The following is a 25283-nucleotide window of genomic DNA, read 5'->3' on the forward strand; positions in this document are numbered from 1 at the left end:
CAGGCAAGCCAGGTTGAAATTCTCTTGAGGCACCCGCAGCACGTGGTCGAGCCAGGCCGACGTCGTGTCTTCACTCTCAGATGCTGCTTGATCCGCTCTCCTATCTCCTCAAACTGTAGTTATTTATTTACCCGGTAGAATTTAATTTTAAAATCGTTTAATTGGTACGCCGAATGGAACTATAAAAAAAATGTTTTTAAGTCGACAGCTTGATACAATTTTACGTATAATACAGAAAGAAAGTCATGAAATAGTCTATACTCTATAATCTATATTATGATTTCAAGAGATTCAGTGATATTTGGTCATGGTTTCATGATAATTTACAAAACGGGTCTATCACTTGATATTCACCACATACATATAAAGATTTATTATAATCGATAAATCAAGTATCACCATCTGAGCGAAATGCTTTATCTTTACTCTATTGTAAAACAATTTTTAAAACTCATTACATAAAATTGTTTATTTCACTTTTATTGTAAATGAATTAACACTATCGATATTTGAAGATCGTAGTGTGCGCCTGCGGTTATTATAAATAATTTAATTCTGAAGTGCAGTTGGTATCCACTGCCATATTGAGTTTTTTTTGAGTAGTAACTGAGCGAATGATTTTCGTTGTAAGCCTTCACGTGTACAATGCCGAGTGTAGGAAGCCGAGGCCCATTCCTCACTCGGTGGCCACGTGTTGAACGCAACAAACACACTCAACGTATATGCGAGAGTGTGAGAACTTCCACACGTGCACACGTGTATAGGTCGCACTGCTCTTGCATTACTATCACAACAAGGAGGAATTTTTGATTGGAATGTGACTACTTAAAAATACCGTTCACCTTGCGAATTGCAAGAGACTCTGAAAGAATTTTATACCGGACTTATCATATAAGTTATATATCCCAAGGTATATAAAAAAAAAAAAACTAGTATTTGTATCACCCGTTCGTTGCAATAAATTAAGTACTTAAATTTTATCTATTGTATCTCCAGTAGAATACTTTGCTTTTGCATTCAGTGACCATCAATGAAACAAAAGATCTTGAAGAGAATCTTCTTCTATAGAGATATAGCATAATACTAATATAAAAATAAAGCTGGAAATGGTTAATATGACTAATTATTATAAATGAGTTGCAAGTAATTTTGCATTAAAGATTCATTTGTCGTGACATCAGACTTGTGTGGTCTTTTTATATAATAAACCATCATTGACTTTAATTTTTAGATTCACATAAGTACCAATATCCAGCTATTGGGGGTCCTCTAAAAACATTGAATACAATTTATTATTATTGATATTATTTCATTGTAGTCTCAAATTACGATAAATTGTCTTACAGCATAATTTATTCATTGTGTTGGAGTTAGATTATAATTATAATTAATAAAATTATATTAAGTTATAAGGGTAAATTATTTAAATTGGTTGGGAGCTTCCCACAATGGACCATATTTTTTCATTCTTATTTCCCTTTTGGTACAGTATTCTATTTTACTTATGTCTTTTTCTGTTGCCTTTCATATTCAATACACAATTTACTACTGCAATAGCTTCTTCGCCCAATATGTATATTGTGTTCTCTCCCTAATTTTATAACCTTTATCTTATCATGTAAAATATTATAAATAATGTATTTTCGTCTTGCATTATGTGGTAATCAAATTGAGTTTGCTTTCCTCATTATATACCAGATTTATAGCTGTTTTAAGAGCATCTTTTGGAGTAGATACAGTTTTTTATGATACCTAGAGTATCTTGAAGATTCTCCTGGAAAGCCATCTCAAAAGCCTCTACTTTATTGCTCATTGCCTGAGTGAGAGACCATGACAGGCTTTGCCTAACCGTGCTATTATTTTTTTCCAGGTAATTATCACGGTACATATTTTAATTTAAAGTATCATAAACAATTGTTATAAGAGTAACGAAGTGTATAATTAATTAATAATTATTCCTAATTATATAATATTAATATGTATAAAGTTATTAAAATATATTCAAGCCAAAATGTGTGTTCATAATCATACAGTATGCGTGTTTTGTAGCATAAATTGTATATTAAAAAGACGATTGTGTTAATGTGCGTAGGTATAGAAGTATTAATTTACTTGTACGTATCGTATGTACATACGTAACGTACGTAACGTACCCTTAGGCCCGTTTCAGACACACCGGTGTCACGCTCGTATATAATAAGGAGGCATTTGTATACGAATAAAGGGGTCTTTGTATTATGTTTATAAACGCCCGAGAGCTAATGAGTCAACGCACAATTTCGAGTTATAAATTAGAACATAAAACTGGCTGCGGTAATAAAAACAAGTGTATCGGTGGCTTGAAAATGTAGCGGCCGACGGAAAAGTGTACCCGACACGCGTTGACTCATTAGCTCTGGGGCGTTCATAAACATAATACGAAGGCCCCTTTATTCGAATACAAAGGCCTCCTATATTATATCGAGTGCGACACCGATGTCCCGTCTGAAACGGGCCTTAGAGTTCCTAACGACCCACCTGTGTAGAAATTTTGTTAACGTATTTAAGTTGACATACCATTCGTTTTACAGTTCCCTTTTTAATGCATGGTTTGTTGCATATTAATTTAACAAAAAATATGAATACGATAATAATTATTATGTTTTTTATAATATACATACTTGATATCCGAAGTCGAACTCGGTTATTACGAGCACGGATATCGCGAGATATCGGATGTAACGAGGAAACAAGACATTTTAGTTTATGATTTTCTCCATACATTTATTCATTTTTATAACGAGCGGATTATTGGGTATACCGAGCTAAGATATCCTTAAAATTTTCCTAAAACTGTTGCTAAAACGAGTCGATCGTTTAAAATCATTTCGACCCTAAGCAATAAAATCCAACCGGACATGATGCCGCCGGGATCGGATTACATTTAGGACACTAGTTAAGTGTCTAAGTACCTACCTAATTGGTGTTTTCGCAGGCAATATTGAAAAAGTATCCACGCATATGGTTGAAATTGCATGTAAAAATTCAAGGTTTGTAAAGTCAGTAGGTACTCGTACCTACCAGCGTTCATTACAATAAACAACTTCTTTTGTAGTTTATGCATGTCATATTTGTTTCGGGGAAAAATTCTAATTGTGTATTTTTGTTTGAATTGCGACTTTTTTGTCATGTGATCGCTCATTTAAAAATACCTGAGTAACGCTTATAACGAGCAAATTCAGTCGGTCCCATCTTTCTCGTAATAACCAAGTTCGACAATAAAATTATTATTCATAATATATTATGGACTTGTCAAAATATAAGTACTGTAAACGTGATGAAATTCTCTATAACTATCTTCTATCGAAAATTAGTGACCAGATTGCAGTACCTAGCATCTCCCTATCCTGGGCCAGTCCTATCAATTCACCAACGCCTTCGATGCTGAGTCACTTTCGAACGTTGCGTAGCAAAGAGAATGCCCTTCTGTCCACGCCACTAATGCTTCCTGTCTTATATGGTGGAGTAAATCATATTATTTCTCATTACGGAAGATATGGCCAAAGTATGTAGCTTTTCTGTGCATGATGGTAGATACAAGCTCTCTTGGCTAGTTGGCTAGTCGTAAAACCTCCACAATAATAATGCAAACAACCCAGGAAATCATTATAGTAGGCTGGTACAGTCATATATTGAAAGCCTTTTGACTCTGTAGATCTGTATGGATAATATAATATCGTACCGGTCGTCCTCTATCGTGTATCAGACTTATGTATCGATTGCAGAAGATAATAAGTTAACTAAATAAAATTAATACTTGTGAGTATTTAATTTTACATCAGTAACTAGTTGAGATAACATGCGAATTCCGTGTTTCTTACGTACCTATTACTTATTTAAGATTTTTATTTTTTAAAAACTATTATTTTTATACATGTGTGCATGTGGAGAGATGTATCATTTATCACTATAATAATGCGGAGAGCCCTAGATCATTATTGGCATTTCATTTCATTTATTTTTTTAACATATTGTGGACATTACAAATTATAAGTTTAAGACGTTCACAACATGACATTTAGAAACAAAGATATATAAATATAACAGTATTACATAAAAAAGAGATATATCAGTAGATGAATTAGATAGGTACAAGGAAGTACACCGGATGAGTTAAGCAGACCCTATTTTAAGAATTTATAAAACAACATCCACCTAAACTCATTCTCACGTAGGTGGAATATATTAACACCCGAAGCAATTTCGTTGAACATAGTTATCACTCTCCCAATTGGCATTACCAGTGGCAGGTTGGTTCTGCACCTTGGGAGAATAAACAACTGATGGTCTCTATTTCTAAGATAGTTATCAGGGACACACAGGTCAACACTGCCCAGAATGGCAGAGTTCTCATTTATACCTTGTATAAGTCGAAAAAAATACGTAGCTAAATAAAGATCTCTTCTAAATTGCAGACTGCAGTATGTAAGCATGCCTAAGAGAAAGTCAGTCGGATAAAGCCACGGATAGTATCCATACAACCTCAAGTAAAGGAGTCTCAAGAATTTCTTCTGTACCCTCTCCACCATAAGGCCATACTTCAACTGGTGCGGTGCCCAAACAATAGACCCACTCGCAAGTCTGCTTCGAACTAAAGAATTAAATAAAAGTTTTAATACCGTAACATCTGAAAAGAGCCGGGAAGTACGCATGACGAAGCCCAACATTTTAAGCGCTTTGTTACAAATGGTAACTATATGGCTAATAAATGTCAGTTTACTCTCAAACGTAATGCCAAGATCCCTTACAGATGATATTCGTGACAGAACTCTGCCATGCATCGAGTATTGGAAAAACAACACTTTTGAGGCTCTGGTAAACGATAAAAGATTGCATTTATCAATATTGAATTCTAGTTTGTTACGCCTGTTCCAATTTAATACATTATATATATCAAGTTGGAGCTGACGACAATCGTCCAAGGTGACAACTTCCAAAAAGAGTTTCAAGTCATCAGCGAACAACAAAAACATAGCATTTTTTATTACCAATGCTATGTCATTTATAAAAATCGTGAACAGCAACGGCCCTAAGTTTGAGCCCTGGGGAACACTAGAAAATGTGTAAAAGGTCTGTGACTGATAAAGGCCGTTGTTGACGGTTCCTAAAATAACTCCCGAATAGCTTCAAAAATCGATCCGACAATCCAATAAGTTGGAGTTTTTCCATCAGAATGTCATGACGGAATAACAATTGGTGTCTAGAAAATAGGTAAGATTCGCAGATGATTCCACGCTAATCGCTGCTGATGAAAGAGAACTCGCAGAGTTGCTACACCAGGTAGAGGAAGAAAGTCGCAAATACGGCCTCCTTATGAATATGAATAAGACCAAGTTAATGGTTATCAATCAAGCTAACATTCTACTAGCAGCAAGTATCCTCAAAAACCTAGAAACTTTGTATATCTGGGATCGATCATTAGTGGAAAAGGCGGATGTGAAGCAAACATTAAAAGACGCACACAGATTGCGAAAAATATGATGACACGTTTTATTACTTATTGGAAGGATCCGGGAATTTCGATTGCCACGAAAATGACGCTTGTGCAAACATTAGTGTTCTCCATATTTTTGTAAGTTATCCTGAGGGAACGACCAAGAGATTATTATAAATATATGTACCTACATCAAATTCAATTTTATTGTGTATTAGTATCAACAATAAATATAAATTTCAGTTTTAAACACAGAACAGATCAAGATTCAAACTGTAAATTGTCTAAAAAGTCGAATCAGACATCTAAGCGGTTTGTTTTATGATAGGGGTAGTTGTAGGTACTATAATGACACAATGAAAAGGTGTAGAGCAATTAATAGACTAGATGACGAGAAATTTTGTAAGCATGATAATATTATTTAAAAAATGCACGAACAACAAAATAAGTTAACGGTTTGAAAGCGTTATACTACCAGCAAATTTATTGCTTCTAAAGTAAAATTAATAAGAGTAGTCAACGTTGGTTAACCGAGACCCATGTTTAATTTAATGACACAGTTCGTGGAACACAAGAGCTGGTTTTTTGTTTAAATTAACCATTTAATTGTTAACGCACTTGTCGCTAAAGTAAGTTCTACGTCTTATAAGTATCCCCCCATTTTATAGAATCCAATTTAGAATCTTGACCGCCTCCTTAAGAGGTTCATTTTTTACGCGAATACCCGTAGAAAATACGCCATTTTGCTCTACTTCTCAACCAAGCTCTGGATCTAAAACACATTTGTCAGACACGAGATTCTTACCATCGCCCCACGGCTCCATAAGCCTATATTATTTGTCCACTCATTTATTATAGGCGTTTTGATAACTTAAATATTTTTAAATAAGTAGGTAAATGGTCATTGTATCCAGAGCGTTGGAGCAGACCCTTTTTTGAGTTGCTCCACTCCAGCTCCGCTCCGGGACCTAATACTTGCTCCGGCTTCGCTCCGGGGTTTGCTCCGCTCCGGGTAAAAAGTTTTAATAAGTATATGTACTTATACAAAAATGTTAAAAAAATAAAAAAATATCTAGTTTTAAAATTATCGTCATTTTCATTATTAATGCTATTAAACGAATTTTCCGACAAATCGTCTCTCTTTATTTGCCTCTTCTGTCAAAAAAGTGAGCTTATTTATCACTCGGCAGTGTTGCCATATTTCAAATAATTCCAGTGTTGCAGTGTCAAAATATACTATTTTCATTGAATTTTAGGATGAAAATTTAATAATAAAAAAAACATCCGGACCAGTGGAGCACTACAAATTTTCGGTGCTCCGGCTCCGCTCCTGCTTCGGGTAAAATCCCATTGCTCCAGTGTTCCGTGCTCCTGCTTCGAGCACCGCTCCAACGCTCTGATTGTATTCTTGCGATCAAACGAGAAGCCTTTTGTGCCTTATAATATTTATTTGGCTCGTAATATCACCTTTGCAACGTCACTGTTTCAAGTCTGGATTTCAGGCTATTTAGGGGACCAGGGACTACAAAATGTTGTGTTCCCTGTGAGGGACCAAGAATATCGCTTTCAGAATAATAGAACTAATTTTATTTACTGTTATCCATATTTTTAAAACATACAGTATTAGAGTAAGTACGTTTTATAACGTTTTATTATACCTACTGATACGCCTCTTTGCCTGATAAAATTATATCAAATGATATTTACTTGTATTAATATGTGTTGTAATAAATAAATAGACAGATAATATATGTAAAAAAAATATTTGTAGAAAATATTACACCATTTTCATCCTAAAGCCGGAGTGCGAAGTTATGAAGCATAATTACTCAAAAAAAATATAATACTTCAGAAATAAATTTCTAAAATACGAGAAGGCATTTTGTCTGTCATTATCAAAGTATCAAACCATAGTTGAAATGTACTTACATTATTTATAATGCGTCCATTTTATTTCCAGGTTCTCCGGCTGGCAGTAGCAATGTTGGAGGATCGAGGACTGGAAGGTGCAAGTGGTTTAACGTTGCCAAAGGCTGGGGCTTCATCACGCCTGATGATGGAGGCCAGGACGTCTTTGTTCACCAGGTAACATTTTATATATAGATCCTAAAATTAAATGAGAATGAGCTTTTTTTACTAGATCTATATTACGTATCAATAATTATTATTACACTATTTTATTTCTATTAGGTTATTTCAGTTGTAAATTGTATTTTGTTTTAAGGATTGCACCTGACATTGTGTTTAAATTTAAATAACAAAATTTAAATTAGTATATTGTACCTATAATAAATACTATTATACTACTCAATACAATTATTCTCATTTGATAAATATATTGTTGGATAATAATACGTTTTTATTGATAATCTCAGTCCGTATTTTATTTAAGAGTAGGTACCTATGTCACTTACGATTGTGATTTATGTTATCACTTATCAGTGACACAGTATAGGGCGTAGGAGTATCTTTCTCTTAGATTTATTTGAAACTTACATGAATTGATATTGTCTTTGTAGTTTTATTAAAATGCAAATTAATGTATTTATTTACATAATATAGTAGTGATCTTTATAAATTACAGATTCAAGACAATCACAACATGACATCAAACATTTCAGACTAAAATTATCCGCTAAGATGCGATCTGGCAATAGTAAAAAAATATTCTATTTTGTTCAAGACTGAAAATACACAAGAATAATGAATTTGTGATGAATAATTGGTACAAATCGGTTATGGGGAAGCCAGCGGCAAACACATTTTTGTAATTGGCCGATATACTGGATTATTTGTTAGGTTGGGTTAGTTTAGGTTAGGTTAAGTTATGTTAGGTTAGGTTTTCATTCTTGAATTATGCCAAAATCGGCTATGACGATAAATTAGCGCGGTTCCCGCCTGGCTTCCCCATAACTGACTTGTACCGAATGATTTTATTGAAAATGCATTGCTTTGAAAAAAAGTTTCTTAGAAAAAAAATCAGTATACAATTCAGACCGATTGAGATTTTAATACACGAAATTTCTATTTCTGGATTACCTAACCAATTAAGCTTATAGGTACTCATGTAAATGATTCTGACTAATTATACACCTATTCAGCCTTTTAAATATATATATATTTTTAAATTAAAATATAACAGCAAGCACAAGGGCGTCTAAACCAAAGTTTGAATTACTCCTGACGCTTTCTATACATCAACTTATTAATGTCATGGCCCTCGTAGTCTAGTGCGTAACACACTGTTTGATTGTTTTACTTCTACTACTACGTTACTGTTTCACTACACTACTGTCATTGAGCCGCATGACCTGTTAGTGTTAATAAGAATATATATGTATTTTTTTTTAAATAAAATTAAAAATTAAAATTAAATATTTAAAAAAAAATTAAGTAAATACTTAACCTATTTTAAATTACAAAAATGGTAACCATTTATTGACTTTAATTTAAAAGACCCTAGACAACAAGTTATTCACAAGAAGGGGACATGGGTTGGTCCATACATCAAGTTATTAATTTCATGGCCTTCGAAGCCAGTGTGTAGGATACGGTTTGATTGTTTTACTTCTACTACTACGTTACCGTTTCACTACACTACTGTCATTGAGCCTCATGACCTGTTATAGTGTTAAAAATAATATAAACGTATTTTTTTATATAAAATTAAATATTTAAAAGAAATTAATAAACCTATTTTAAATTACAAAAATGGTAACCATTACTTATTGATCAAATTTAAAAGCCTTAGATAACATAGTTATTCACAAGAAGGCTCTTGGAAGAAGCTTGGATTGGCTAAGATCCGGAAAGTTAAATATGTGTATTTGAATCCCACGCAGTTTGAAGATTTTTTAAGGATATTTCGGAGGTTTTCCAAAATTATGTAGCATGTATATTATCTGTAGAGTATTTACAATATGAGGAGTAATTAATTGAAAGGAACATTCTATCCTTTTTATTTACTAAGAATTGGCAACAGACAAATTTGATAAAAAAACAAAAATAAAATTATTTCAGAGCGTTATCCAGATGCCAGGATTCCGATCACTAGGCGATGAAGAGATGGTAGAATTTGAATGCAAAGCGTCAGACAAGGGCTTGGAAGCCACTCGGGTGAGCGGACCATCAGCTGTCGACTGCCATGGCTCTCATCGTAGACCTACTTCAAAGAAGCGCTTCAGAAGAATCAGGTAAAACATTATATCAAAACAGGCAAATATTAAAAAAGCCAAACGCTATTACGGCAAATCCCAACATTTTTTGATTGGCAGAACCCTTGAGGCGTTATGTAAAATCCTGGAGAACCCCTATGAGATGTGTAAATCAGTAGGCAGTGACATGCCTGGACGAATTGGTGACTAAAGTCGTCTTAAGTCAGGGGTGGCAGTAAATTGCGATTTCCGATGGTAGTGCTAGCTATTGCTTAACTTCGAGCTACAAGCTCATGCTTTACTACAAGCTAAAGGCCTTCCGCTCACGAGAATACTCAAAAAAGACGCGACTGACACTATAATTCCAGCCAGTATCTGCTAATGTATTTCAATGGCGGCTCGCTGACAGCAAGACTGGAATCTCTCAGTTTCAAAACGTTCGCGACCGAAACCGAAGAGAGGCAGGCGCAGACAAGTCGCTGCCGTTTGGCCGGCGTTTTATGTATAAATATGTTCATGTTTACAGTAAATGAAGATTTTTGATTGCACGTTTTGTTCAAATTAATTAATGTATTACATTCCATTTTTTTTTCAATATGATATAATCATAATTTTTTCTGCAATCAGTTTACCGTGTTAAACTACAAGTATAAGTAATGACTAGCACTATGATTGAAAGTCACAGTTTCGTACTGTGGCTTGAATATAGTGGACCTTGGAGCTTACCTTTAACAGACTCAAAATTCCAACCCTTACCGTTTTTAGTGTAAAATTTTATGTAAATTTGTGACCTACAGACTACATTGTTATTATTTTTTTGCAGCTATCTTGGATACATAATTATTATTTAAAATTTTAATATTTACATTCACAGGAACTGGGTCTATTAGTTCCGCATGCGAATAAATTGTGATTTTCATAGAATCCTTTCTCAAAAGTTGTGTTATGTGCCGTACACAAGCAGTGCATAACCTGCACACGTCTATTATAAAAAAACGTCACGTTGAACATTTTACGTCTGGTAATCAAAAAGGTTTCTAATTGTATCTTTTTTCGCAAACTTTTATGAATTTTCACGGGTACCCCAGGCATAAGTTTCTGCAGCCCCAGGATTCCACGGAACCTGTTTGAGAATCACTGCTTTAATAAAACGTAAACAAATTGCAGAATTTATACATTACTTATTGTATAGAAAACATCCAATGAATAAAATTAAATATTATTCTTCTTTAAAAAAATGGGTAATATATACACTCCTTGAATAGTAACCAGACATTTTAATTTTGCATGAATATGAGAGCAGTAATAGTATTTTTTTTATATATTTTTAAAAATCATGCACTTTTCTTATCAATCATGAAAATTAATGATCATTTAGAGATCTGGATATTCGATATCCGGATAATTGAGGTCCGAATAATGAAGGTTCTACTATATAACAATATCCAAAGAAATAAGATTAAAATAATATAGCTATTGCACTCCCAAGTCACATTACCAATTACAGGTTAGATCCACACTGTTCCACAAGCTTACATAATTAATACAAGTGGAAAATATTATGAAGCCCCATTCAGGTCTTCTGGGGTATGAGATGAATTTGCTAGAAGATAATCAAACAGCTAACCAAGAGCCTAGGCACATGTATGGCAAACCCGAAACAAACTATGACAGACGATGTTAAGCTATGTTTTATGTTTAATCAGATGCCCAACGCATTACCGATGCGAAGATCAATCTAGCCTGCTTGTCTGTCGACGCGGTATAACTCAGATTTGGCTTTTCAGCAATTGAATAAAATGTGATACTCGAAAAGAAATACCTTGGTTTAATTTGTATTTAATGTTACTGATACAATAATGCATCATAATGTACCATTTGTAAACTAAGTAAAATAAGTGAAACTGGTACCACATATTGAGATAAAACGACTGACGTACTAGTAAAAAGATTGAAGGGAAAAGGTGATCTACCTATTGGTACTCGTAATATTCTAGAATTTATTTGACAGAGAAAATAGACAAACTGGTCGCCTTGGCAACGGAATAACGAATTCTTTTATGGCAACTTAATTTACCTTATTATACTATAAATATTTGAAATAACCAAAGAGATTGGTTGGAAACAATGACATTAATATGGACGAAGCATCTAGAAAATAAAATGACACTCACTTTGTGTCGGGTCTGCCGGATGGCGAAATTCATATTTTAATATCGGTATCCTACGCTCAAATGAACATTCTGCTTGCAAGCGGTCTGGCGACACCGCTGGGTCTGCCCATACAAAATTTCTGACTGTCAGGTTTCGACTCCGCCGTTATTATTGTGTTACAAAATGCCAATGTGCCTAGTTAAAAATTGTAAAAAAAATCTACTTAACACTCCAAGAAAGATGGGATATCACTTTTCATGTGTTAGTATTATTTATTATTTATAAAATGCCATTTTAAGATAATGTTTATTCAATGCAATTGAATGACAGAAACCATTGGACAGTCGCCTGTGATGCGCTGGGCTCACTTGCGTCTAATCTCCGAGAAGTCGTAAGTAACCGAGAATCTGTTTCTAGCGCAATGAGTCATGACACTAATACGCCATTACAATAAAGGTTATATTACTATAAATTCTTGAAGCTTGTATCGCATAATGGAAATGGATACGTCATATGGTCACGTGACATCTACCTATACATCTGTGAATGACTTTCATGCACAATTTCTCGTGCGCGCCGGTATGAAGTGAGTTGTCCATTTAATATGTCATTGGTTGGAAATAACCAATAAATAATTGAATATTGGTGTTATATAGTTATTAAAAAATATATATTAATTTTTTAAAGTACACACAATATTTTAAATTAAAGTTAAATACCTACTATATTGTTAATGAATGGATTTACTAACATAGGTATAATGGTTTTTTTTTTGTTAAAGTTGCAATGCGATAGAATGAGAAAGAGAAAATGTTCTATCATATTAGCAAGGATAAAAGAGATAATATCACTCTAATTTCACTTTGTTACTATTTCGTAGTTACTACTTTAAATGAAAACAATATAATTCTTGTAGACACCTTGGTCCCTTAACCGATGAATTGATGCAAATGATTTATTAATGATTTCAGATGCTATAATTGCGGAGAGTTTGCGAATCACATAGCAGCCAAATGTGTTATGGGTCCACAGCCAAAGAGATGTCATAACTGCAAAAGTGAAGACCATCTTATTGCTGATTGCCCGTCAAAGGTTAATTTATTTGATGTTCATATTTTCTATTTAGAATGTACATAAGCTTATTCTAACATGTCAGTGACATAATTACACTTATACCAGTAGCGAATACTCAATACTGTATATCACCTTTACTCAGAAAAATAGTTTCAATATGAGAATTTTTCCTGTACAATCTGATAAATAGAATAGCAACCTGTGATTTCCAAAACCCACCAAAAATATTTATAAACTTATTGACAAAAACTGATATTATTATGCGGAAATGTCCAATTTTATTTTGCTTATATTTATTGCAATAATGGGTTTATCAGCTAATAAAGTTAGGTATATTGTTTTAATTAGAAAATACAATATAGTGAAAGAATAAAACGAAAGCCAACCCAAAACATCTTTACCACAAATAATATTGAAATGTGGACTCATCGGTATTTGAAAATAGATGTACCTATCATTATGTCAGAAGTTAGTTAATTAAACACACGTGGAATTTGTTAATGTATATTATGTACAGTAACGTTGGTACTAATTTTACCAAAATTAATAACCAAATTACCAGTATCAAAAATTCAGTGATAATCATGCACTAGAAAAATTAGTGCACTTTTTAACATATAAATAATTATTGTAGTTTTAACAATAATTATTGTAACATAATAAAATATAAACACCATTGATATTAAAATTTTAGTCATTACATGGTTTGTATAAAATTGCTTAGTAATTTTGGAAAGAGACATCTGTTTGTGAAAGCTCAAAGATTTCTTCTGAATGCTTTGAAAAATGGATAAAACAGGGTTCTTCACAATATAAAATAAGGGTTGTGAGAAAAATAATAAAATGTTTGTTTATTAAGAAAATAGTATGTTAAAACAAAACAATTACAATATTTACCATATTTATGGGAATCTGATTAAAGCAAGATAGTTTAAAATACATTAATAATGATTGTCTAATCACCATCATAATAAAAAACCATCTAAATCAAGAAATTTCATGCTGTGACACATTAATTTTCGGTAATATTACATTTTACATTCACATGATTTAAGTTGACTGCAGATAGCAATATTCACAGTCTATAGTGAGATAATATAAACCTTTTCTTCTAAGCATAGGTTAACTATTATTTTTTATTGTTTTAATCTCCGTCTTATTCAATGTGGCTGTGAAAACTTGCAAATGTTTTCTTGGTGAGCACATTTCTTGCCTGTTCAATCCGGAATTTTACATCTATGTTTTGGTCCTAGCTGAATAGGTAACTATCTATATTCACTAAAGTATAATAATTGTATGGATTCTCCGATAAACCCACATTTTGAAATGTTGAATTTTAACTCATTTAGTGCTTACAACGCGACTGGCGCGTTTGCATTACCTGGCCATTAGATATAATTAACATGATATTTAAATATGGTAATTAAATATCAATTAACAGGTCAGCAGTGATTGTGTCAATACTACAATGTGAGTCGATATTTCAATATTGGACTGCATTGTGGATGAAGCAAAATTTCCACAAAATATTAAAATTATAATGTATAACAGAACTAATGAAATGTTACTAAATTCAAAAATCTCTTAACTCATTACGTGCGTCCAACGCAACTATTGCGTTATTATCGTTGCTATTAGTAATTAACAGGTCCGCAGTGAATGAGTGTTAACCTTTTTAAAGTGTTAAAATTTTTATTAGGTGAAACTTGTGGGCCAGCTATTTTTGGAATAAAATATATGAAATAGGAACGGAACGATAAATATTTGTGAAAACTTACCAAATCATGTTTCTCGAGTTTATCATGAATATTTTCATACTACAATGATACATTGTTGTTTATAAAATATACACTAACAGTTTATTTAGACGGTATGACTTTTACAAGAACACACGATTTAACTTGTCCATAGTCTGACGCCACATACATGCTTTGACGAGTTAACTCGTTATACACATTTACATTTTTATAAAAATCAATGTTTTTTAAAATAAATATAAAAAATATTAAAACTATGAATTAGTCAAAAATCTCTGTCAAAACATAGAAAACTTAATAAAGTAAATTTAAATAATAAATATGACCATAAAATATGTTGTAATAATAACGTAACTGTGGACATAAATATCGTCGTTTCCATTGCAAAATTGTATATCTGCAAAATATGTGTTTTTGACATTTTTGTATAATTAAAACCGCAAAAATCACCTTTACACACATGCAAAATAACACAATTTACAAAAATTGCATTATCGATTAAATTATGAAAACCTTTTTTGAATTGATTCAAGTGCCATACATTTTGTAAACTGTTTTTATGCTCCCCTGAAAACTTGAGATTTTGCAGATATTCAATTTTGCAATGGAAACGACGATATGTAACAAATACAGATTTTTTTTTACAATAATAAATTGTAAGTTTATCTTTGCCTTAAAAAAAAAGAAGCTTTTAATCGATAAGTTGTAGCTTTGTATTACATAATTATTCAAACAGATGTCACTGTGTTTTTAATTTTTTAGATTATGCAAATCAATCGACAGTGGCTAGTAATTTGAGTTTAAAGTCAGACGAGATAACTCCCGAAATTGTGCGGTCTGTCGATCATGGCCTAATAGAGCGAGAAAACTCGTTGAAGGCATATGACTGGTTAAAAGGAACGTTGTTCGTGACTGTCATCTGATCATTACATGTATGACGTGGTCCATTTGATCTTATTTTAGAATTTATTTGTTTTTTTGTCTTGGCGAATGAATTTCCAATTGTAGTAATAATACTTGTTTATTTTCAGGTGGAACGTAAAAAAGCTCCGAGTGAACAAAGTGGAAACCAATCAGTGTCAGGACAAAATGGAGACCAGTCTGTAGACAGTGTTTCTGACTCACCGCAGGGTGTATGAGGCATATTTCTTTTACCATCGATTTCGAGTAATAATTAGTCTGGTGTGCGCTGTTGGCTAAAAATGTATGACTTTGTGTTCTTTTCGGGTCCGAGCACGAATATGTCATTGCAAATATTTTAACCAGGGTTTATATTGACTAGTTATCTGTAATTTTCTTTTTATATTGTAATAATTAATTATCTTTCAATTAAATGTAATACTTATATTAATTTGTGTCTGCCACAATTCTGTAACTCTAAGATTATATTTTACTATCAAAGAAACATTCAAAAATTTACTAAAAATGTATCAAAAGCAATTTTTAATAATACGAATGTGGATATTGTATGTAAAATATTATTTTACTTAATACCTACCGATGATGGTCTTTTAAAGGTATAGTCTTTTAAAATTTCGTGTCAAAATTCAACACGCTTCCATGAAACAGTTGGTAGATAGTTAAATTCTATAAATACGCTATAGGTATTGTTAAAATTTTGATTGACAGTAGGTGCACACATATCTTTGTCATTTTATGTGGAATTTGGTTACATAGAATATCTCATCGAAGAATTTAGCAAAGAACAATAAAAGCCGGTTTTATGAATCTTGTAGGTAATTGTTACAGAAGTATTTCTATAGGAATTAAATATTTTATATACAACCGAGTACCTCATATTAATTATTGTGAAAGTATTTTACTATTTTTTTTATCATCATTCATATTTATTTGAATAGGTAAGATGTTCATATCATTTCCTCGAAAGTACAAATAGTAGTAATAATTATTAGGATTTTTTGAGAATTAATATTATGTGTCGAATGCCAAAAAATAAACATACTTATTTTAATTTATTTGACATTCCTATAAATCCATCAACGATTCGAGATCAATGAATTTTTCAGGCATCGTTCAATAGAATAATACGAGAGAAATGTCACACAAAATCATATCAACAATAATTAAATTTTATCTTAAAATTTTTTAGTACCTATGAAATATAAAGAGCACTAAGAATGTATATTTTATTTCAGTTAACAATGTCCTATTGAAGCAAATGAAATCGGTGCTGATTATTATTGAATTATGTGGAATAAATACTACATACATAATTAAATACGTGTTTTAATTAAGGCGCTAAGTACCAAAAACAAAAAAACTGACATTTTTATAGAAAAGTGTTCTACATACTAACGCTAATAACTTCAACTATGGTATAAGTGCCTCAAGCAAGTCAAAAAAATACAGCAAAATATATAAACCTGTCGACATTGTACGTCCGTTGGCCTGTTTTATTTATAATTGTGTAAATAGAACTACAGTGTTCAACCTCATTCAATATAAAATGGCTGACGATGGTGTGTTGACACTTGCGAGTTCTTAATACCTAAAATTATAGAAGCTGCCGTGATTGCTTCACACTGTAAAACCACATTTTTCAAAAGGTCTGCTTCATGAAATTTTACTGCAATGACTCGGTATTTTGTAACTACAGGCAATACTACTTTTTGGTACTTAAAGCCTTAATTAATACACGTATTCATATTATGCTATTTTTATTTATTTAATACAATGTCTTTGATGTCAATGTCTTATGCCAAAAATTAACAGAGTTATCACCATACAAGGGATACATTATTACTATTTTCACAATAAGAAAAATGGTTTGTCTTGCGATTTGTTGTGGTAATCATGTATTTTTTTTTACACTTTTTAAATATATTTCAGTTTACCCGCTATTGTAATCCAATCAAAGTTTTGTTTCTTGCAGATAAGTGTTATCATTACCAAATTAACTAATATAGTGATGTTTAAAACTAGACATTGAAATAATGAAGAAATATTAAGAGCCAATCTGTGACCACAATAACTACCTATACTTACTTAGGATTTCTTAATATAATAAAATCCATTTTTTGTTACAATCAATACCAGTTGAATAGTGACATTTCTCTCAATGAGTGTTTGCATGTTTCATACATTTTAATATGTAAAGACCATATTATTTACATAATGTATGTGTGTGAAAGGAAAAGATGGATAAGTCATAAGAATCCAAAAATATGCCAAATTAACTAATGAATAAGGTGACAAGTAAAATAAAAAAACACCTGCATTCGTAAATTTCACACAGATACGTAAAAGTTCATGTATGAATTTGTCTAAAACACCGTCTTCTTGTGGCACTTTTGAAATTTAGTGATGTTGACTTATCTCGCTTTTAATTTTGCATACAGATATTACGCATGACAGGAAGAATAGTCAAAAGGTGAATTCCTTCAGGATATACAACTTTTGGCTGAGAAAACAAAGTTCAAATATTATCGACTACCTCATAATACCAAAATATGTGTTCATTTAATTTGTAAGTCGAAAATAGTTTTATTTTCATAATTTATTGTTTATATTTTATAGACAAAAAAGATTATGATATGTAAGTCATGATAAATCTATTTTTAAATGACATTTTGGAATCAATGTTTAAGTTAACATGTGTTTGGAATAAAAATATCTAGTTTTTACATTAATTAGCTAAAGTACGAGACTGAAAACGCATTCAACTATAAAAAATTAAGGGAATTACCCGTTTTTTCTTTAAAACTATTATGTAGAATATAATTAAGTTGCCATGCTATATTTCATTCGTAGTTGCCATGATAACACAAATTGTTTTAAAGGAGGGTATACAACAAACATTGTTTTCATTATTAGCGATACAACTCGACTCGATTCAGTAAATTAATTAATGCATACTTAAATACAAATAAAAGACATCTCTTTTATTTCATTGTTAGGATTGTGTTTTCAAAAATTATACTTAATGTAATAATTAATAATTTGGTTCTTATTTTTATTTTGTAGATCAAAAATATACATAGAAATAATAAGGTTTATATTGTCTTTACATTTATTGCAAGGTGATTCCAATAGTTAACATACGAGGGTGGGTCAATAATTCCTTAGAAAAAAGCATTAAAACAGTTTTTATTTTTGTATTTTTTTTTTATTTCTCAACATAATCTCCTTGGAGCTCAATACACTTGGTTAGACGTTTCTCAATTTTTTTTAAACCGTCAGAAAAATAAGTTTTCGGAAGGTCCTCAAAATAAGCATTTGTCCGATCGATGACTTCTTCATTTGAAAAAAAACGTTGTCCGCTTAGCCATTTTTTTAAGTTTGGGAAAAGGAAAAAGTTACTGGGGGCTAAATCTGGCGAATACGGTGGGTGGTCGACCAATTCGAACTTCAATTCTTCAATTTTAGCCATTGATCGTAAACATGTGTGAACACGGGCATTGTCCTGATGAAAGAGGATTTTTTTCCTGTTTAAATGAGGCCGTTTTTCTTCAATTTTGTTTTTTAGCTGGTCCAATAAAGATGCATAATAATCTCCTGTTATTGTTTTTCCTTTTTCCAAATAGTCAACGAAAATAATTCCACGTGCATCCCAAAATACAGTAGCCATAACCTTACCAGCTGATTTTACGGTTTTCGCCTTCTTTGGACATGGTTCGCCTTTCGCAATCCACTGCTTTGACTGTTCTTTCGTCTCGGGAGTATAGTGGTGTATCCATGTTTCATCTACAGTCACAAAGCGACGAAAAAATTCATCCGGATTGCGTTGCATGAGCGACAACATGGCTTTAGAGGCCACCACCTTATTGCGTTTATTGTCGACTGTGAGCAAACGCGGCACCCATCTTGCAGAAATTTTTTTCATGCCCAATTTGTCATGTAAAATAGAAATGACGCTACCTTTTGAGATCCCTGTAACCTCAATTATCTCACTCAACTTTAATCTTCGGTCACTTAACACCATATCGTGGATTTTATTGATCATTTCTGGTGTAGTCACCTCTACAGGACGTCCTGAGCGTGGTTCATCCTTTGTTGATGTACGACCACGTTTAAATTCATTTAACCAGTTATAAATAGTTGCAAGTGAAGGAGCAGATATGCCGTGAACTAAATCCAACTCGATTTTTATTTCCTTTGCTGTTAACCCTTTTATATTAAAATGTTTAATAACAGCTCTAAACTCAATTTTCTCCATTTTTGTAAACAAGCAAATTTTTTTTTTAAATGTACGAGAAACACACAACAACCCGACCAATCTGATTGAAACTTCGCAGCATACTGAATCGGTAGTGCCGCTGCATGAAAACAAACCGCTTACAGTACTAGTCGCGCCACCTGTCGGCTTTTCTAAGGACTTATTGACCCACCCTCGTAGTATAAATAAAGTATATAGGTTGTTTTAGGGCCCCCAACGCCTACTATGACAAATTGCCAGAAGCTGTAGTATAGGTGAACATTCCTGGGACAGCTTGGACCTAGGTATATTTTGCTGGGAGATACGAAAATGTTACGTACCATTAATTTCTCAGGCAAAAATTCAAAAAAGCTGCGACTGAACCGCGCGACCATAGGTAATCAATATCCCGTAGCCGTGCCATTCTTTTGATTGTGCTGCAGATTGATAGGCGTGCAACACCACAGCATTCCCTGCATAATATCCTCATGTCCGAACCACATCTGAAATGTTCCTAATGACTGCAATATCCTGCGATTTTTAGTTGTGTCTAGCCATCGTAATGGGCTGCGGGCGATCCTAAGAACTTTTTTACATATTTTCTTTCATTTACATAAATTATTTCATGTAATAGCTAACTTCGGTGTAATTTATGCCACTTATAACCATTAGTGGATTCTATAAGGTCATGTATGTATGTTTAATCCAAATGTTCATAACTCCGCATCTCGGCGATGACACTGTGGTTTATTCACATGTGCATGCTGAGATTGGTGGGCAGTAGCCTAATGGTTGCCGTGGTAAGTCGTACGTATTCTACATAGCAAAGTTGTGCTTGAATGTCCTATACAAACAATATGAGTCCGTAACTTGTATAAAGGCGACTGTGGTTAGTGGTTAAATCCTGCTAAAATTGCCACCCTCGACTATGAGCCTACTATTGTGACAGTAATAGTAAGATTTTAATTGATTTAAAAATCATTCTTATTGTATTATAATATCAATATTATAATATAATGTCAACTTCATTTTAAACACCTTGTACAATATTATGTAAGTAAATATATTGCCTAGTTTAAAAATGCATTTTGCAATCTTCAGTATAACGTAACAAATGAAATTTGTTATTTTAACTATGTATGTACAATATGAATTTTATTTCTAAAATTTTTTATTTATTTATTTTTACGTATTTCAACATTAATCTGGTGGTCTTTTGAAATTTTATCTATCTGGTCTTGTTATAAAAATAAAACTAATGTAATATGTAGAGTTTTCATAAATGGTTTTATCATATCTAAGTAGTTTTTACGACCCAACTTTATCAATGTACAAACATATTGATTTAAATTTTAATACTTTTTTTAAAGATTTTGTATGGAAAACAAAATCGAAAAGTGTATTTCAAAAAAACATGTAGTTAAAAGGATGGCAACTACACTATAATAATGATAATAAAATGATTGATTTGTTTTTTTAAATAATGTGAATATATTTATAACCTATTAAGATGATTTTAATATTTAACTGCACTTTCCGCAGAGTGGAGGTTGAATCAATGGATTTTTAAAAACCGAGAATGATTGTTAGCTAATTACTCAATCTGTTGGGTTCTCGCTCTAGATCAAACACACATTGAAAAAACAACATGTTAATACTTTTGCGAGTGCCGCAGAATGGTGTCGATGGTAGAATCCGTGGTCCAACCTGTGTTTGGTGAAAAATTATCAATGATGATAAGTTAATAATAATTACCATAGTACCCACAAAATTTCTTGTCACTTCGCAAACATCAATATGAACGCCACTTTCTCTCCATGGATTGTTCGACGTAACATTTTATGGACGTAAAAATAGGAAACTATATTATTTCATTATTTATAATGCTCTCGTCGTAAGCGAGAGATGGGACATTTTGTTTCAGCAAATGATAATATCGTCACCGTTCAGGCAAAAGTCACCAACCCTAAAAACATAGTTTTGAGATATCGCAATTTGAAAGTTTGAAAATGCAGGAAAAATCAGATTTTAATGTTTTTAAGGTTTTATCTACATTAAATTATTTTCTCATGTCTTCTTAATAATTTCTTTAAGGTACTTTTACTTTTTGATGCTAATTAAAACATCTGGAAGGTTTTAAAGGAGGCAAGGTAGCTCAAATTATGGTTCGGTGACTTTTGCTTGTTAATAATCTGAACAATGTTAGCCAAAAGAAGCATCAGTAAAACTCACCATCCATAGTATAGTGACTTTTGCTTGTATATTTATAACGAAGGATATTTTTTTTATAGAGTCAATAATGTCTATTCACCTATAATGACTTTTGCTTGTTAAGATTTTATCGAAAGTCATTTAGTGAAAAACAAATAATTCGGATTTAAGCAAAATTTTACTAACTAATGTACCGAGGTGAGTTTTGCATCTTAAAGAACATAATTTTACGCTTCGGGTGACATACTCAACTCAAAACTGCCATTTTCAGGGTTGGTGACTTTTGCCTGAACGGTGACGATATGCTGTAAAAGTTTGGCAACATATTATTAGGATATACTTGGTCAATCTCTACAATCTTTCTTACAATACGACTGCTTAATCTCCAAACCAGCCAACTGCACTTTTGACCAAAAATGAAATTTTGATGGCATTTTGTTATGAAGCATGTTTTCTATGCTCACACAAAATTTCAAACTTCTAAACATATAAATAAATGCGTTATGGTTCTTTACACAAAACAGCCAAATGCAGGTGCCAAATCGAGTGCTTGAAGTCAGATAACGCTATCTACAAAAAAGTGTTTTTTTTTTTTTTGAGATAACGTTATTTTACATGATAGTCAAACAACGTTATGTCAATCTTTTCTAATTTCTTATTAAATCGTCAGTAAAGTTTAACGCTAACTACATAAGTTACCCTTGTTTTCATATTTTTTTAAAACTATCCCTATAAATTTTAACATCATCATAAGCAAGATAAATGTACAATACATAATAAATTATAAAATATTAACATTAGGTTTTAAATAAACATTTCCCTTGTTGAGTTACAAGAATCTAAAATAACGATTTTTGGCTCTCCTGTAAAGTTGCACTTTTGTAGATAGTGTTGTTTGACACTAAGCCCTCGAAATATCCAATATCACTAATGCAACAGTTCCTCTCTTTATATAAATTTTCTTTATATAAAAGGAATCTAAAATAGTTTCTTAATTCATATTGCAGTTTATTTGTAAAAAAAAATTCCAAGTGTATTTTTGGAATCGTTAAATTCCGCTCAATAGTTAAATTATTAAGTCTTTTCTCCTTCCAGAACAATTTGCCCAAATGGAGTTAGCCGGTTTGCAGATTAAGCAGTCGAATGGTGTTACAGTTCAGATCAAGCATTGTCCTTTTCAATCCTCTATTCTTCCAAGTCCCCATACAAAGTGGTTCAAAACTCATTCGTCTTTTAGCTTTCCTGTTAAGTAGTGTTTTTAGACTAATCTTCCTTTTTATATGTTACATAGAATTATGTGGTATAAAGTAACTTTTAACATTTAAATTTAATTACCCACTCAAATTTATCAAGTACTTAATGATAATACCACATAATTAAATAGTGACACAATAGTCTACCAATAACTTACTTATACATATTATTATATGGAAAATTTATAGATACATCCAACCCCATCTACTTGTCAAATATGATTAGTCACAAATTATTGCCTATAAATTATTGACATGAAAATCACATAATTATGCATTGTTTTTTATAATTTTATTTTACAAGTACAATTTTTTATTTTCTAACTGTAACTAAGTACACTTGACTGATTTTCCTTTTAAATAGGTAATTATTTTATATGTAAAACTGATATATAAGTGGTGACAGAATATATTAATAAAAACATAGATTCTGTTATATTGTATAGATATTTTACTTACTGAAATTTTTGATAATGAAATATGATTTTATGTGTTTATTAAATATTTATCAATAATTGTCTTTTTTTAAACAGTTTGTAATGTTTTGTAATTGTAACACATGTACAACAATCTATGTTCAAAAAAATATTCATTTTATAAATAAAAAATAAATCAATCAAACAAATAGTTATATTATTTTTCCTTTATTCCCGCCAACAGAAATAGAATAATATACAAATAATAATAGTAGATATGTCATTTACATAATTAATAGTTTCATTAATTTCCAATGATCGATGTAAGCCGGCTCTCACATCTAAATTCGTCTCGTCTGCAATGTCTCTAATATGTCGATGTGACGTCATCGTTATTCACAAAAAACACGTTGTCTTATGGACCTTCGCACATTGCTGGAATAAAACATTTTAGTTTGAACAAAAACATCCTCCACATGCCGTGCCTCCATGCATGTAGCTATTTTCACCCGACATGCAGCGCAGGTATAATCCCGAAATGTCGCATTTCATCATTCATTTTGGCTAGCCTGGTGACGTCACTGTCCTCGCACGGCCTTGTCTATACACAGATAAGAAAGTCGCATGTTGCGCTCAGTTTTGATGTATGACTATTATCCCAGTCGAGACGATTTTTAATGTGCGACTGGGGTAATAACATAAATATTTTTTTTAATCCAATTCTTATCGACAAAACTATAATACTTCGTTGAAAAAATACTAAGATAGAGATAATGAATAAATATATTCATAGTCAGGGACGTCAGTGAACACAAAATTAATGTGAACTGGCTTACGCTACTAAGTGTGGTATAACAGGCTATCGACAGATCTCGAGCGTGGAAAAAAATATAGATAAACTTAAACACGCGCAAAGAATATATTATTTTCAATAGCTACGTAAGTATCATAATAATATTATTCACTATAGTGAGTCACTTAAATGTAACGCACATTCAATGCTTGAACACAGTCGGTGCGCTTTGTTGAACTTGTGTTTGACCTGACGATCATAAAGTACCATGCTTCAAAATTTTGGTCCATTGTGATGGCTTTTATATTTCTATCTTATTCACTTGTTCTATGTTTGTAGTCCAATAAACTAAATTTAAGGCAAATGCTTTTGCCTACTAGAGCCATCTAGCGCCAGATTAGAAAGCTTGCAGTTTACATTTTATGAATGAAAATGTATCTAAAAATATTAAAAAAAAAAATAATATCAAAGATTAATTTATCAATAATTACTTGACGACTAATTTTGAAAATGTAATATCAATATTGAAATGAGGATCTAAATATGAATCTCCAAATTATGTCATGTCAAAACTTCATCATAATAAAATGGAGCATGCGTGAAAAACAAGGGCAAATAATTTTGGCCCATTTCAGCACCTCTTTTTTTATGTGCAGCGCATCTGGATTATAGAAGGACGTAAGGTAGATGGTTTGTTAAATACAAAAGTATCATGATGCAATCAATCCACTTTTCGAACATTCACGTCATTCTTATAATAGTAATATATACAATGAAAAATGTATTTGGCAATCATAAAACCATTGCAGGTAGGTGTATATTGGTATTTATAATCAAATTATT

General features: G+C 32.0%; 1 protein-coding gene across 1 annotated transcript in view; it reads left to right on the forward strand.

The window, feature by feature from the left end:
- The window catches only part of lin-28 (protein lin-28 homolog), a 74566-nt gene extending 58815 nt beyond the window's left edge, over positions 1-15751 (forward strand). Inside the window, exons 2-5 of the mRNA XM_085952462.1 lie at positions 7434-7558; positions 9494-9666; positions 12753-12873; positions 15644-15751. Of these exons, the coding sequence (XP_085808588.1) occupies positions 7434-7558; positions 9494-9666; positions 12753-12873; positions 15644-15751 (527 nt within the window). The remainder of the gene's footprint in view (positions 1-7433; positions 7559-9493; positions 9667-12752; positions 12874-15643) is intronic.
- The last annotated feature ends 9532 nt before the right edge of the window (positions 15752-25283 follow it).

The sequence above is a fragment of the Rhyacophila brunnea genome, unplaced genomic scaffold (assembly GCF_057557595.1).
Source record: "Rhyacophila brunnea isolate RB1 unplaced genomic scaffold, BYU_Rbru_1.0 scaffold_3, whole genome shotgun sequence".
Classification (NCBI taxonomy): domain Eukaryota; kingdom Metazoa; phylum Arthropoda; class Insecta; order Trichoptera; family Rhyacophilidae; genus Rhyacophila; species Rhyacophila brunnea.